Genomic DNA, 17,249 nt, shown 5'->3' with positions numbered 1-17,249 from the left:
ACAAAGTGAAAAATAAATGATTTTGAGCACTATATTAAATAGATTTGACACACTTTAAGATGACGTAATTACTTTTCTGTATAGTTTCAGGTTTGATAGTACATGTAATAAAGTTTACTCTTTATTTACTTAATTTACTGTTCTTCAAGATGCCTCATCAGTAAACTTTACAGCTTCATAAAAAAAGTTTGTAGTGTCATCACAAGGTGCTTTACCATTAGGGTTGACAACCTCATCATACGAGGGTGGTGGGCCTGACCCTCTTCCTTGATGAATAGGCACAGTTCCTGGTACTTGGGAGTATGGTGGAGGTGAAGTATTAAGGCTGTTTTGGTTATCTATCTGAAATGATGAAAAATCAGATTAACTTTTTTTTTTACAGAAACCACTGCTAAGATCATTATAATCACACAGTATTTGATTATCATCTCTAACATTAGTACATCATATTGGTCCTTTTCATTGATGAATTAGTTGAAATATCAATAAAATATGTTTGAAAACAGACAACCAAGATTTACGCTTTTAAGAAACAAAGGTGTTTAATTGAAAGAAATATTTTCCAATGCAAATTAAGGCATATATAAATACCATTATTGTTAACTAAATAATTGTCACATCCTTTCTCAGCAAAACATTTTATGATGATGTACCTGTTTAAGATAATATTGCTAAGCCAAAAACAAAATAAGAGATTTTATAAGGTTTTCTGATAACATAACATTTCAACTCAATCACTGAGTTTTACAATATTCCAGAAATTAAATAACAGCTTACTATAGTATATATTAAAAAAAGGAAACTACTGAAAAAAACAACATACTGTGGCTTAAATTACTGAAATGTAGCATTTCAAATAAAGTAATACTGAAGCTACTTAAAATAATTATCATAAACCACATAATGTTGCTTTTCTTGCATTACATATACAAGTTATTTCTGTACTAAAAAACAAATCACTAACTACATGTACTAAGTGTCAGGTGTTTGGTCAAGGAAAATAAATAGTTGAAATTGAAATCTGGTCACTCAGTTACTAAACACAGGTCTAAGACTTCCTGTATGAAATGTCAGGAGTTTGGTCAAGATGAGCAATGCAAACAGTTGAAATTCAAGTCTGGTCCTTCAGCTACCAGAAGGAGGTTTATGATTTCACATATCAAATGTCAGGTGTTTGGTCAGGTAAACAAATACTGAAAATTAAAATCTGGTTAATCAACTATCAGTAGGAGTTAATACTACTATGCAATGAATAATGTTATCAAAATATTTTATCTAAATTATTCAATTTTCTTCTTGGTTCTGATAGGTAATCCTAATAGTCAATGAATACATCCAGTAATAAACAGCTCTTAAATGTTTTCTTAACAGTGATGTGGGAAATAAATACCACTGAATTCTAATATATTTTAATTACCCTTCATTACCATGACAAATGAAGGTTTTTTTTCTGGATTTAGTTTTATTCTTATGATACTGAGTCCTTTGTTTAAAATATCAATTTTACAGCTTCTCTGGTTCACAAGTAAAAATTAAAATCAAATTTTTTTTATCTACTTGATAATTTTGTTTTACTATGTCAACTATTTAATAATGTCTTTTTACATAAGTAAGACAGTAGGAATTATTTGTGCATTAGAAATGTATTTATAGTAATCTAATTATTTAAATATACCATCATGGCAATACTTCAATACAGATTATTTTACTTATTGTGTTGTTATTATATATCAAAAATATATATTTCTGCAAGTTTTGTAGTTCACGCTCACTCAAAACATATAAATAACTCATTTAAAAATGTCCCAACTTTCAGCAAAATTAGAAAGAATATAAAAAAATTGTCACACCTATCAATCTTCTCAAATGGCAGAAACAGAAACAACAGAGATGCATTCACACCGTACTGTCAATTTGAAAGAGTGTAGCTGAGCTGTGTAATAACTTCTCCCAGAATAGAACATTTTAATTATCAGATGTAGCTTAAATGTATATAATTATATAACATTTGCAATGGTGCACTGCATTTTTTAAATTGCTTTATATAACAATTTCTTTTTATCATCAATATTTTGATGGATGAGAAATGAAAGGCACAAGATTCCTGATGTTTACAATAATATTCAGGTACATTTTGACATGGATTTACCTACCATTATAGCTGTTCTGTTTTTTTCTTCATCTTGAAAGTGCAGGCTAGAATCCTGAACATTAAAAAGTCATGAAATATTTGATATATCACACTGACAGTTCAAAAAGAGCATAGCTGTTTAAAACCATCACTGCTGAAACTTACAACTCAAAATTTATTGCATACAAAATAAAGGCCTCTGCAATAACCTAAGAATATGAAGCAGACATTCTAAACAAATAACAGTTGTTCAGCACATTTTTATGCTATCAATTCACGTTCATAGTGGAATATTAAGTTAAATATATGTGATATACTGAAACAATTCTTTTAAAGAAACTATTATTTAAACAAAATTCAAGCTATTATTATAATACCCTTTATTTATACATTTTAAGTTCTGTAATAGAAGCTGTAAACAAACTATTCTATGTAAAAACTAAAGATGAATATCCAACTCAACTACGTAAACTGTAGTCATTAAATATTACATCTTTTCACAAAACTTCAAAACGATGTTTTTCACACACTCCCTAATAAGCAAGTTAACCTTTTAAGCACCACAATGGGCACATTATATACTTAGAATTTTTTCACTAGTCATGATTTTCACTAAAAGAGGTGCATTTTGGTTCAGTAGATTATAAGGTAACACATAAGAGATTTGGTCTTACAAGATTATCTCCACATATCCATTCTTAATAAAGCAAAGACTAACGTTCTTGTAAAGTACTGGTTTTCACTCTTGCTGAAAGCAATTTATTCCATATGATAATTATCTTGTTAGAAAAATAAAACTATCTTAAGTGGAGCTTAGTTTGTTTTTCCTTTCATTCTACTGTCTTCAAAAATACTATCTTATTAGAAAAATAAAATTGTCTCAGCCAGAGATGTGTCTGATCTTTTCAAGTTTTAATTTTATGACCTATTGCCATGCTATCTTCAGAGTTCAGCAAGAAAACATCTAATGCATTAGTCTTATCAATTTTCTTAATTATTTTAAATAATCTACTTAGATCTGCCCTTCACAATGAAGAAGCTTCAGAAATCTCAACACTATGATCTTTTTAGACCATATAACAAATAATTTTGTTTGTTTTATCACTTTCAACAGAATACTACTTAAAAAAACTGATGAGTATGTAACCTACATGATTAGTCTCACACTTATAACACATACCACCCACCAAATATATGTCCAATTGACCATCCAAATCCAAGTGTCTCTGGAAACCATTATATACATATTCCAGACAGACAAATTGAAGGTAGAATTTTAATATCATGAGTTAATTAATTAATTTCTGACTATACCTGCCTATGAATGTTATTAATGAGAATGAGGAAGAGCAATGATCTCAGCACAAACATATGAACTACATCACTTGTAACATTACTTTAACTAGCCTTAACCCTATTAATAATTTTTGCTCCTCCAGCCCAGTCAACCTTCAATCCATTTGATATTGTTCTCTTCTCCAAGAGAAGTATTTATTTTAATTCTTTATGCAGCACCTTATCAAAGGCTTTCTGAAATATCAAGTAAATCAGATCCATTCCCTCACTATCTGGGATGGCCTTTTAGTTTTTTCTCACACAAGATCTACTGCTGCAGAAACTAAAAACCTGTGTCTCCCGGAAAACAGGTTTATCTTCTCGATAGCCTAGTAGAACCCTCCGAAATAGATAAATAAAACATGTCAAACTTCAGATATACTCATTCTCTTTGCCCAATCTAAACTGTCACCTCAAGATTTTTCTCTCTCTACAGAGATAAAATACAAGAGAAATTCACACAGTCTCTTATAATAATAATAATCCTGTCTCTATTTGCTTGTATATACTGTATTCCCATTAATATTAACAATCCAAACAAGACTTACAAAAAATTTAATAAATTAAATTTTTCATTTTGTTCTACAGAAGGCTACTAAAACATCCTATATTCTGTCATTTCCAATGATAATTACTCATTTTCTTCTTTTATTTGAAAGAAACCTTTCATTTCCCTTAAGTCATAAGAATTACAGCCATAAACTTGTTGGAAAAGAAAAAAAAATGCATAGATGTTACTTGAGATATACTTTTATTTCGATTTTCAAGAAAAGTCTTAATATTTAGACTTGTTTTCTATGGTACAAGAAATATTCAGAAGAGACTATTTGACAAAAGAAAGAGCAAACTTAAATACCAGCAGTAACAGATTTCAGCTTTGAAAGACTTAATATAAACTTTAGTATTGTTTTCCAGGTGATACTAATAAACTTATGAAAGGATATTTCTGATGAGATTACATTACTGCAAAATACACCAAACCTAGTGTCTCTTGCAAGTTGTAGTTACACTGGTCATCTTCACAGATACAATAATAATTATACTGGGTGTATTGTTTGTTTGTTTTGAATTTTGCACAAAGCTACATGAAGGCTATCTGCACTAGCCATCCCTAATTTAGCAGTAAAAGACTAGAGGGAGGGCAACTAGTCATCACCACCTACTGCTAACTCACAGACTACTCTTTTACCAATGAACAGTGGGATTGAACATAACATTATAATGCCTCCACAGCTGAAAGGATGATCATGTTTAGAGTTATGGGGATTCAAATTCATGGCCCCCAGATTAAGAATCGAGTGCCCTAACTATCTGGCCAAGCCAGGCTGTAGATGCAAATTTGTGCCATTCCAATATTAATAATACTTCATATTAATACACTCTTTTATTTATAACCAAAATTCAATACCTTTGTTTTATAGACACAAATTATAGTACCAATAGGAATGCGATATGATGTTTTTAAATTTGTTTTGTTATATTGCTACTGGTTACTATAATAGTTGCTGAGTTTCTGTAATATTTGCACTTCTTGAATCTTTATTTGTTTAAAACTATACTTCATAATTTTTATTTAAAATTCTGTACTAAAATAAGATATTCTGTGTAGTTTATTGCTTTAAGTTTAACCACGACATGGAATACAATTATTATAACTTACGGTTATACAGCAAAATACTTACAAGAGAAACAAACTCTAATTCCACTAATTTATAGCTACATTGCAACTGAACACTATTACTATCAGTATTACTAAGTTTTAGAATAAATTATTATTAATACTATAATAGCATTATCCTGTCGAGAATAAAACTTTAAACTTAAAATTAAATTGACTTATTGAGTAACATCAACGCACAAAATTAATTATTAACCGAAATTAATGTGTACATGAAATAAAAACTTTGATCATTCTGTTGAATGTATTATTTTAATTTCACAATATACATAAAAAAATATGATTTTGCATTTCTCATTAATAAAATCCCTATATCTAACGTGAAATACATAATTTTATCTTATCTCTAACTTGTTAGTAGATTATATAAACCTCTCCGCCTACCGTAGTTGCCATCTTTTCAATGAGAGTATTGTAACTGGTCCTCTACTTTTATATACTGCCTTTGAAATAAATAATATTAAATGGGTGTAGAAATTTCATTTTCAAGCAACCAGTAAAATTGACCAAATATATATAAGGTGAGAAGAGTCTACACTTTCAAGGAACTAATCGTCAAAATGAGCTTAAAAACCTGATGTGTGAGTATAAAAATTTCCTCGTTACTTAGTGCTAAGTCTTAGAGATTATAACGCTTAAATTTAGGTTTTGATACTAGGAATGGACAAATGCAGTTTCATTATCAGGAAAACAAGCACATAGAAAGAATGATATGCATATCTTATTGTATACTACTTAAAAACAACAATGCATTAAACATTATTTGAAAAGCAATTTGTAGCAATAAATATATTTGAGTAATGAATATATAAGGCCTGGCATGGCCAAGCGCGTAAGACGAGCGACTCGTAGTCCGAGGGTTGCGGGTTCGCGCCCGCGTCGCGCCAAACATGCTCGCCCTCCCAGCCGTGGGGGCGTTATAATCTTACGGTCAATCCCATTATTCGTTGGTAAAAGAGTAGCCCAAGAGTTGGCGGTGGGTGGTGATGACTAGCTGTCTTCCCTCTAGTCTTACACTACTAAATTAGGGACGGCTCGGTGCAGTGGACTAACAGCCTACTCACTTAAATACCTGTTGAAGAATCCGCAAGCGATTGCGACCCTATGTTCCTTGATGGAATCTAATGAATATATAAACTTAAGTAAAAAAAATCAATAAACTTATGTGCATCATATCTGCTTAAAACATATAAGTCCACCCAGAGCGACTGTTTCTTTTCCTTTAATCAGTGTTCATGTCCAAAGTTAACTTTCCTTATTACTATCAAGTTCACACTGTAATAGTTGTTGTCCTTGTAATTTTGTAATGTAAATAGCGTCTCATCCATTATCATGCTTGTCGTATATTAACCTGTGTGATGATCCCTGGTAATGGACGAGTGATAATATCGTCATTGAATATAACAGAGATAATGTGGTTGGTATACTATTATACATTATTCTGTGCTTTCACTTTCAGAATCTTAAAATAAGAATCGAAAGCGAAACTAGTATGTATGTATGGAATAAATAGGTAAGCGAACCAGACAAAACATATAAGGTTCTGAGAAATGCTCCATAGGACAATCTTTACACTCAGTTTAGGTTTATTTTGATAACGTGGGATCCAAGATATTGTGGAAATAAGGGAAAATTTAGAGTGAAAGGAAGCAGTTTAATGACCAAGTTTTACCATTTCTTGTTTCACATTTTTACCTTAATTAATCTTTTTGTCTTATGTTTTGTATTTTTTGGTTCCAACTATCAAAGTTATTTTATGATACTTGCCTCTTTTTGAATTTAGCGACCTTCTCTAGTTCTGGATAATGGTAACTAATACATGTAGAAAAGAAGTTGGTTAGTAAACGATTTTTCTCTTGGCTACTAAGGTGATTATGGAATCTTCTAATTTATTTATTGATCAAATCTAAACTAGGAACATGTAACGCGCAAGACGAAGCTAAACCTTAGGTTTTAAAGTTATTTGTCATGTTGAAGTATTTTAATTGCACGATATTAAGTAAAATGTTTATGATGAGCAATTTGGTAAAACGTGACATCAAAATTTTATTAATAAGCTTAGAGTCTCATTTATTTGGATTTTTTTCTTATAATTTTTTGAAGCAAAAAGCACTTTTAATGAAAAACTATTTTATTTTCTGAGATGGATGGTAGAATGTGTATTGGTAACGTGTTAGCCAGTAGGTAAGGTAGTCAAATAAATGTACAATTAGACAACGAAATACTCATTCCAAGCACTTACAGTCAAATCATAGATTTTGTCAGGATTAATTACAATTATATTGACTTTTTTTCTTTTGTTCACCTTGGAAAAGCTAACAGTTAGAATTGAACTAACCGTAACGCCATGGAAGTTTCAACGCTGATTAGTATCGTTGAGATTTGAAATGCACCTGACTTTTTACGTTAGTAAACAAAGTTGTAAAGATATTATGTTTTGTTTTGAATTAAGCACAAAGCTACGCAATGGGCTATCTGTGATCTGCCCACCACGGGTATCGAAACCAGGTTTTTAATGTTGTAAGTCCGCAGACATACCGCTGAGCCACTGGTGGGCATAAAGATATTATGAAAGTAAAAAAACTGTTATTATTAGCTTGTTCAGCAAGGCGTTAGACCAATAATTTATTACCGCAATGCTTGGTATATTATTCTGTTTGCAACCATTTATAGAACTATAACACAGTGATCCAATGCGTAGTCAAAAGTTCGGTTTTGCGTTGATCCTTTTATATTGTTGGATATCGGTTAACTTGAAATTACAATATACCATTCGTTAAATGTTCTAATCTTAGAAAAAAAATTCGCCTGTAATACAATTTTTGATGGAAAATGTTGGAAATATTTTATTTGTTTTTAATAAGGGTTTGTAGTTGAGCGCAAAGCTATACAATAAGTTATTTCTGCTCTGCCCACCTTGAATATTGTAGCTCGGTTTATTGCGTTGTAAATATGCAGATACACCGCTAAGCCACCGGAGAGCGTTTTAACGTATTGGGCTTCACTTTAAAATATTCAGAATGGTTCTGAGTTTTTGTTCGTCTTTTGTTTTTTCAAGTACAAACGTTTAGCTTGTTGCCTGATTTGAGATCTAATTACACTTTTGGACTTATAAGGCCAAACCATTTCGATTGATGTAATTGACCACGCTCAAGGTCTCATAGATTAATTTACTCTAATCCTGCCTAAGGATAATTTCAACTTCTACGGCTATTGAGAATTCTATCTTGATTTTATACTTACGTGATACATTGCATATTGCTTGGAATTTAACATGGTATTTTTGCATCAGGCAGAAACTGTAAAATGGAATGTGTTCCTCAAAGGAGTAAACTGTTGTCAATTTAGTTCATCGATCATCTTTTATTCATCGTATTCCATTCTTAGAGTTTGACTGTTCTTAAGCGCAAAGTTTCATAATGGGCTATTTGTGCTCTGTTCACCATAGGTGAATCACTGAGGAAGAAAATAATTGGTAGAGATATGTTGCAATATCTGAATAAGTTAACGACAAGAGAGTGTTAGGTTATGTTAATTCAGAAACCTAAATGTTTATGCATGCAAAATAACTGTCTGATAAAAAAGCGTTTTCTTTTCTTCGTGAAATACTTTATATCTTTAACTATACTATTTATAAACGCCGATTTGGTGTTTTTGGTTCTAAGTTCAGCCTTATCGACAAAGATCATCGCTGTGTCTATATTTCATTCTATAATTGGCAAGTAACAGAGTTTAACACTTTACAGAATTCGTGAATGGTGTAAAGAAAATGGTATTATTGAGTCATAGTTCGGAAAAGAAATCATTATTATACCCTATGTCTCAACGAAACATTTTAGGCTACAGAAGAAAACATGAACTGAATTTTATCCAAAGTCTTATCTTATGAAATTCTTTACTTAAAAGTGAGAGGTTTAACAAGTTTGCAAACACCACGGAAATGGGGAAGAGGGGACTTGAAGGAACAAGACTGACAAGTAATAGCGACGCTCAACCTTGAAAGACGTGGCCCATTGGTTAATATCTAATCAAACTAGACCAGTCGTGGCTAAACATCTGAAGATAGTACTACTCGAAGATTTTTCACAAACGCGGCCCTAATAGGAAGAGAAACAGTGTTAGTAAAAATATCGCGTTTTGTAAGGTATTCCATTGAAACCGGAAAGAGAAACGCAAGATTTCACTTATTTTTGATAAAAATATCTGGCAAGAATGGAAGCGCTCGATACACAAAATTCGTAAGTTATTTGATATATAAAAAGATAAAAAATTGCGTATGTATAATCAAAGCATTTAATTTGGTTTTTAAAATAATTCAAAAGTAAATTAAATATTTAGAATTATCCTTTATGTAATGGTTATAAAAAGTGAATGTATTTGTTGTCTGCGGTTGTTACCTCGGATAACATACACACCTAGCAATGTGAAATTGAAGAGGACACGAGAATGTTTGTTTGTTTATTTTTGAATTTCGTGCAAAGCTACACAAAGGCTATCTGCTGTAGCCGTCCTAATTTTAAAGTGTAAGACAAGAGGGAAGGCAGCTAATCATCATCGATGACTTTCCGCCAACTCTTGGGCTACTCTTTTCCAATGAATAATGGGAGTGATCGTCACATTATAACGTTTCTACGGCTCAAAGTGCGAACATATTTGGTGTGACGGAGATTCGAACCCGCAACCTACAGATTACGAATCAAGTGCCTTAACCATCTGGCCATGCCGGGCCTGTTATGTGTTTGTATTATGCTATGTTTGATTGAAAAATTAAAAGATGCAAATGTTCGTTCATTATTTACTAAAGCATAGTGCAAGCTGTATTATTAGTTAAGAGTTTTCTATGGTTTATTTGTCTTTAAGCGCAAAGCTGCGCAATAGGCTATTTCTGCACTGCCTATCACGGGTATCGAGAGCTGGTTTATAGCGTTAGAAGCCATCAGACTTACCGCTGAGACACTGGGAGACGAAGGGTTTGTATTATATCGTTTTTGATAGTATCTGATTAAAGTACGTAAGAAAAGCTTACTTATGTGTTTTCCTTTTCAAGTGCATTTTTTCATAAATAAAATTATGATAGGCTGTTTGCTCTCTGTCCACCATAGAGGACCGAAACTCGGTTTTTAATGTTTTTGAGCGCAAAGCTACATGGTGGGTTGTTATATGTGCTGTGTCTTCTACAGGTATCAAAACTATATTTTTAGCATTATAAGCACTCAAATTTATTGCTAAGCTTTTGTTCTTTTTAAATTATTAATAAATATTCTGTTTAATTTCAAGTTATTTTGATAAGGCAACAGACAATCTGGAGTAATATGTTCATTTTGTTCAATTATTTACCAAATTTATTTCCTCTGTTGTTATAATACCAAAAATCTATAATATTGATTTCCACTTATTTAAATTAAACGTGTAATTTCCTCTTATTTACATTTGAAACATGGCGTAAAACGATGTAACGTAATAATAATAAATAACCAAATAAATTAAAAGGGAAATTAATCATTAACTAATATCTGTATCGAATTATATATATGAAAACATAGCAGCAAATTCCTTCGAACCGGTTAGAAGCCTCCTTGTGGTCACTGTTTTGAAATTAGCGACGGCACCCCGCTACCTGGGTGAGCATTGACAAATAACTGGTTTATCAATAACCATATAGGTGTAAGTAGTGTCCCAAGCTTTATAGTTATTATTTGTTGTTGTTTTGAATTAAGCACAAAGCTACACAATGGGCTATCTGTGCTCTGCCTACCACGGGTATCGAAACCCGGTTTTTAGTGTTGTAAGTCCGCAGACATACCGCTGAGCCACTAGGGGGCAATTATTTGTTTAAAACAACAAAACAATAGATTGAGATAAACTTGCTTTTCATCTCAATTTAAACGAAGACAAATTATTGCTATTGAAACAGGAACCACAAAGTATTCAAAAATTACACAACAAACAGTTTTTACTTCTGAAAACACTTTTTTGGAATATTTTACAAAAACGGTGGTAAAATCAGGGTTAAGTTTGGTAAGTGACCTGCAATTTAAAGTTTCGAATACTCTTAATAGACCTAAGTCGCTAAAAAAGTTAGTCTATTTGTGTAGCACTGGTAAACACTAGGACCGGATTATGACCACAGCGGGGCCAAAGATAACTTAATTTCCGTGGTCAGAGCATTTTCCACATTTCTTTGTTGACTTTAGTACATAAAAAACTTATCATCAAATTAAACGATTTTAAAGTATTACAGTTTCATACTTAAAAATATAACTAAGAAGGAAACATAAAAAGAAATAAACACACAAAAGAGGGTATAATCACTGTGAAGTGCTTTGACAACAAGGCCACTTCCTTTGCCTTTTGTTTAATTCACCCTAGGCAAAGGCTATAAAAAAATTCTATATACCTAACCGTGTCTTCATGCTGCTTTTGTTATGTGACAACACCTATCGTTGAATGCATGTTTAATTATAGGATAATACGTGAATTATACACAGGAAACACAACCACAGAATTATTAAGAATTTCAGCTTAGTAATAGGACTACATTAAAAAAAAAAGTAGTATGGTATTGGTATTTGTTGTGGGGAGCCCAACATGGCCAGGTTGATTAATCTGATGGTCGCGGGTTCGCATCCCCGTCGCACCAAACATGCTCCCCTTTTCAGCCGTGGGGGCGTTATACTAATACGGTCAATCCCACTATTCGTTTCTAAAAGAGTAGCCCAAGAATTGGCGGTGGGTGGTGATGACTAGTTGCCTTCCCTCTAGTCTTATTGCACCCCGCTAGTACAGTGGTATATCTTCGGACTTACAACGCTAAAATCAGGGGTTCGATTCCCCTCGGTGGGCTCAGCAGATCGCCCGATGTGGCTTTACTATAAAAAACACAAAATCTGTTGTGGGGTTTAAGTTTTCAAGTAGGGTTTTAAGTTTGACTTGTGATTAGTGAAGAGTGGCCTGAGATTGACAACATAAATAGATAAAAACTTTCAGAGCACTCACGTGAAACCACAACTTCTGAGACAAAACAATAAAAACCCTGTAACCTGAGCATTTTCGAAAAGAAGACCTTTCATCTTCGGGGACAAACTGAGAATCATCTTGTATTTTTTCCTCCCTGATAGATTTTGAAAGGATTGGGTGTCCATTAAGCAAAAATAAGTGATCATATGTGTACTTAAGCATTCCCAGATTGCCCCTGAAGAAGAAAGGTCAACCTTTCGAAAGAGTTTGGGTTACAGGTTTTTTTATTGTTTTATATTTAGATTTCTTTAACCTATGTGTTTTTCTGATATCATGCAAGCTTCTAATTGACAAAATATTTTCGTTTTGGAGATTGTTTTGTGCAAAGCTAAAAAAAAAGTTTTAAGGTGACTATAAAAAAGGCAGCTAGTCAACGGTGTTCACGTCAATTCTGATTAAAAGTCAAGGCAGTAAATAAATTGTCACCCTCATGAACACCCATGTCTCAGAGAGTAAGGTACAACAATGGCCTTCCCCCTCTTGAACAGTTGATTAATTTTCACTTCACTTTTTTGTTTAACATTTGAGAAAATTATTAATGCAGGAGGGTCAGTAATTGTACACGCAATTACAGCCGAATATTCTTTCTGACTTTTTGTTATCATATTCACTTACGTTGGGTTTCTGCAAAAGTCCTGCACATTTGCAAACAGTTTCATTGATAACCACACATTTTTCACAAGTTAAGTCCACTAGAAGTGTATTGTACACATAAAGTCCCTTTTAATACACTTACAATAATTTGCTCTAACGATATGGTTACGTGCTAGCTGTAACTGGCTTGTTCTAATACTTGTAACAGGTGTTTTAGAGACTTAGGACTATTTCCTTCATGTTTGTGGTAATGATCTATTTCTCAAAGAAGTTAGGCTTTATAAGGATATTTTGTTAACGGATTTTCACACTATATTTGTTCTGCAATTCGGTAAAAAATGATTGGATTTTGACGAAACTGTGTGGAATATTATTTCTCATTGCCTAAAAATGGTCTGTATCTGTTGATAACGATGGACATAAGGACATATTTTCGTATTTTTTGATAGCTGATTATGATCAATGCTGAGTAGCAGAATTATGTTCTCTACTAAGAGCTTTCTAGTTTCATCCATATATTTGATCTACGTTAGTTTGGAATTATTGGTCAATTCTAGAAATTTTGGAGATGCAGCAGTTGGAGAGCACTGGCTGGTTTGGCGTGCAGTATTTATTTTTATCCTATATTTTTGACAGTGTTTGAATATTCTGTTCAACTGTTGTTGTATATTTGTAGCTATATTGAGGATGTGGGAAACGTCTAAAGTGCCACATTGTCCACGAATTGCGGGTGTTGCCTGTAAAGCAAAATACTCTGAGTAGGTGCTCTCCTGGTTTACTCTATATTTTCTGTTTTCCCAAAATTTGGACAACTAACACATAATGTCGCGTGATAGTTCCATTGTTAATGTATCTGGACGTTGTGTTGTTTGTCGGAATTTTCTGAATACGTTTATACCTCAAATTTGCAAACAAAGAATTAAAAATACTTACATATATTGATGTACAAGCACATCTTTAAACATCGAGGGATGTAGAAAATTCTTCATATTGCACCGTTCTGCGTTTACCATTATTGTATCTTCTGTGGATATCATTTTCTTTTCCAGACTAGTTGGTGGTGGGTAGTGATGACTAGCTGCCTTCTTTCTAGTCTTACACTGCTAAACTATGGACGACTAACGCAGATAGTCCTTGTGTAGTTTTGCGCGAAATTCAAAACAAAGCAAACCAGATTTTCCAAATTATCTTGAAATAAGATTCCTTGGCGAAGAACTTTTGGATCTAAAGGCAGATAGGCCTAATAGAATACTTGGTATCACCCATAATGATTACATTTCTTTTACTTATTGTAGCTCGTACTTAACAGTTTTTGCTCATGAAACTGATATAATAAAATATTTTCTACCAATTTTCTATACGTTATACCTTTTTTCAGAGCCTATCATCACATTGTTTCTTCGCCCATGTTTTTGCTCAACATACATTCCAATGGCGTAGGAAGCGGGGAAGGGGCCCCACTTTTTAATCTGCAATAGTAATAATACTAAAGCAGAAGAATGCTTAGAACATAATCCTGAAATTAAGAGCTTCCAGGGCCCTAAGGCGAGCCTTGGACCCAAGTCATACTGGATGCGCCTGTGGCACACATTCCTTCTCTTCTTTCGGTCGAATAAACCTTGCCTCTACCGCTTTCTATTTGCGTTTAAACCTATGTTATCCGTGTTCAAATTGGTAATCGTATATGCTCAGACATTTGAGATAGCAAAGTATGTGTCCTTGTATTTTGCGTGTTTTTGTGACCAGTTTTCCTTTAGCATTCAGCTTAATTATATGATAAAGGTCACTACATAGTTGGCAGTTAATAATCTCAGTTTCTGAACTTTGAACTCTTTTTCATAAACTTCTGCGTATAAAACAAACTTGTTTTTCATTGTACGACTACAGTATTAAGAGATGTAATATAAATCGTATTATATTTGCTACTATAAGTACGTTTATCGAATCGCTTATATATCGTGGGAAGGATCAACACTAGCTTTTGTATTATTATAAACATTTGCTTTCTACAAAATTTTAAATAACTTTGTATAAATTATGGTAAAACTGCATCATGGGACAAACACACGATACTAATTGCAAAGTGTATTCGAACAGTTGTGATAGTTTACGTGTAAACTCACGTACAAAGGGCCGGGTGACAGTAAATACCTCTAAAATCATATAGACAATTTAATTTGATGACGATAGTTAAGCATTAAGATAAGAACTGAAGAAAGCTCGCGACGATTGCTGTTTTGCTGTGTTATAAAAACCCTTCAGCCAAACAAGTGCCTTTAACGGTAAATATCAATTAATATTTAATTTAAAAGAGAAATAGAAATCTGTAATTGTAAAAAATATTTGTCTATCTGTCTGTTTGTTTGTTCGCGAACTACTTCATATGTTTTGGACCAATCTCAAACAAACGTGGTAGGATGACACATCGGACCAAGAGACTTGTCGTTTGGTACTTATTGTTCGCCCTTCTCAGTCAGAGCCACGGCTACAGTAAACTATGTTTGTTTAGTTAATGAATCCATAGTCTTGGGCTAATTTTTATTCCTAAATTTTTAGGTTTTTATTGAAATACCTTTTTGAGTTTTTCTTGGAAAATTTAGTGTTCTTCCCTTTAAAATGTTAAAAAATCGAATTTGACTTAGGAAAAATAGCAATTAATGTACAAGGCCAGACTCTTTATGTGGAAGGGCGGTACACCTGAAAACCCCTTGATTTCACATGGCCAGTTCTGTGTTGGGTGTTCAATAGTAGGATCAACAAGAAATATTTGTTTGAGCCCAGACAGAAGGAAGAACTTATGAGGTTTATCAAGAAATACTAAAAGTATCAATAAACGTCGAGGTTTTAGAGAGGGATTAGTAAAAATAACAAAGTACTTGAATGTTGAGTAAAGTAGGTGTGAAATAAAGTAGGTTAAATGTAGAATAAATTATGCATATGAATGCAAATTATTAGTTTAATTTATTAGTTCAAGTTCTGCATTCAGTCCTTATACCTCTGGTTGGGTGCTTCATTTTGTAATAATAAAAACTGTTATTTATCTACTAAGAAACCATCAACCGAAATACTTTGAAATCAAGTAAAACTTTTTTCTGTATAGTTACAGTCGTGTGTATTTAGAAGCAAGTTTCAGCAAACGTTTCTTTTCAAAACTACTGTTGGTTCCAACTTATTTCACAAGGTAAGGAATTTGTCATTCTCAAGATGGAAACGCATCATGGTTTTAAGTTATCAAGTTACATCAGCGTTTCAGTTCTATACCAAAAATATTTCAGGATGCTGGATATGATACTTTTCGCAAGTAGGGTTTTGTTGCTTGTCATGACCTCTTTCATTAGCGGTCTTCATCTCGTGCCTCTATATTATATAATTTATAACATCAGGTATTGAAAATATATCAAAACAGTCAACATAACTTACCTGGAATTTATGTGGGTATCTTGCTTTTGTAAAATAATCACACACACACACACACATATATATATACATATTGTATCTTTGCAACTTATTTGGAGACCGCCCACCCATTCTGTTGCTAATTGCGGGTTTGGAAAACGTCGACTTAAAACCACGGCTACAGACCTATTACATCAGAATTAATTTATTCAATGATCCAAGTTTCCCAGAGTTTGACGCTTACCTATGTGAGAGCTACTCACCCCATAAAATTCTTAAAACTACAAAGGATCATCTTAAAATGTATCCCATAATGCCCCAAATGAACAATATATCTTTTAGCCTTGCGCTCGTGCCTTACGCCTTTTTTTTTTTTTTTGTATTACGTTCTACACGAAAATAAATATCTGATCATCTAGCATGCATATCTTAGATGTTAACATCTGCCACGAAACTTTCATAGTATACGTCAATCTCTTTGTTTTTTGAATTTCGCGCAAAGCCACGTGAAGGATTTCTGTGCTAGTTGTCCCTAATTTAGCAGTGTAAGACTAGAGGGAAGGTAACTAGTCATTACCACTCACTGCCAACTCTTGGGATATTTTTTATCAACATGATAACGACCCCACGGCTGAAATGACAAGCATTTTTGGTGCGACGGGGATTTGAAGCTGCGACCCTCAGATTACGAGTCGAGCGCTCTAGCGCATGTGAAAGCTAAGGTAAAAGGTCTATTTGATTATCCCTGACGAAACAGGACATTGTTGTATCGTGACACGATATCTGCGTGCTCTGTTTTGGTGCAAATCTAAACGATGAACTAACTACCTGTGTTCTGTTCGTCGAGAGAAACCGAACCCGGTTTTAACGCTGTAAGTCTTTAAAGCCTTTGCTGACTCACTGGAGAGCTATTATGACTCTTGATCTTTTAGTTTTGAAATATAAAACTAGATATTAGTAATATATTATTACAAGTGTTATTACCTCCTGGTTAAGTACACAGAAAAGTTTCTATGCATAGGGTACTTATCGTGGAGTTGGAACTGTTTCATGCTGTTGTTTTTACAGTGTCATTTAAAAGGAACAAAAATTAGTTTT

At 33.0% G+C, this 17,249-nt stretch overlaps 1 protein-coding gene and 1 pseudogene across 2 annotated transcripts in view; one reads left to right on the top strand and one right to left on the bottom strand.

Annotated features, from left to right (window-relative positions):
- The window catches only part of LOC143230773 (transmembrane protein 272-like), a 36,465-nt pseudogene extending 30,737 nt beyond the window's left edge, over positions 1–5,728 (bottom strand). Inside the window, exons 1-3 of the transcript XR_013016624.1 lie at positions 5,529–5,728; positions 2,154–2,204; positions 216–342 (exon numbers count right to left, since the gene is read on the bottom strand). The product of XR_013016624.1 is annotated as a transmembrane protein 272-like (transcript). The remainder of the gene's footprint in view (positions 1–215; positions 343–2,153; positions 2,205–5,528) is intronic.
- A 3,163-nt stretch (positions 5,729–8,891) lies between these two features.
- Positions 8,892–17,249, top strand: part of v (Tryptophan 2,3-dioxygenase vermilion) — a 57,483-nt gene continuing 49,125 nt past the window's right edge. The window contains exon 1 of the mRNA XM_076464898.1: positions 8,892–9,382. Coding sequence (XP_076321013.1) covers positions 9,357–9,382 — 26 coding nt within the window. The 5' untranslated portion in view covers positions 8,892–9,356. The remainder of the gene's footprint in view (positions 9,383–17,249) is intronic.

This window comes from Tachypleus tridentatus, chromosome 10 (genome assembly GCF_004210375.1).
Source record: "Tachypleus tridentatus isolate NWPU-2018 chromosome 10, ASM421037v1, whole genome shotgun sequence".
NCBI lineage: Eukaryota > Metazoa > Arthropoda > Merostomata > Xiphosura > Limulidae > Tachypleus > Tachypleus tridentatus.
This window is presented reverse-complemented; position numbering and strand designations above follow the sequence as displayed.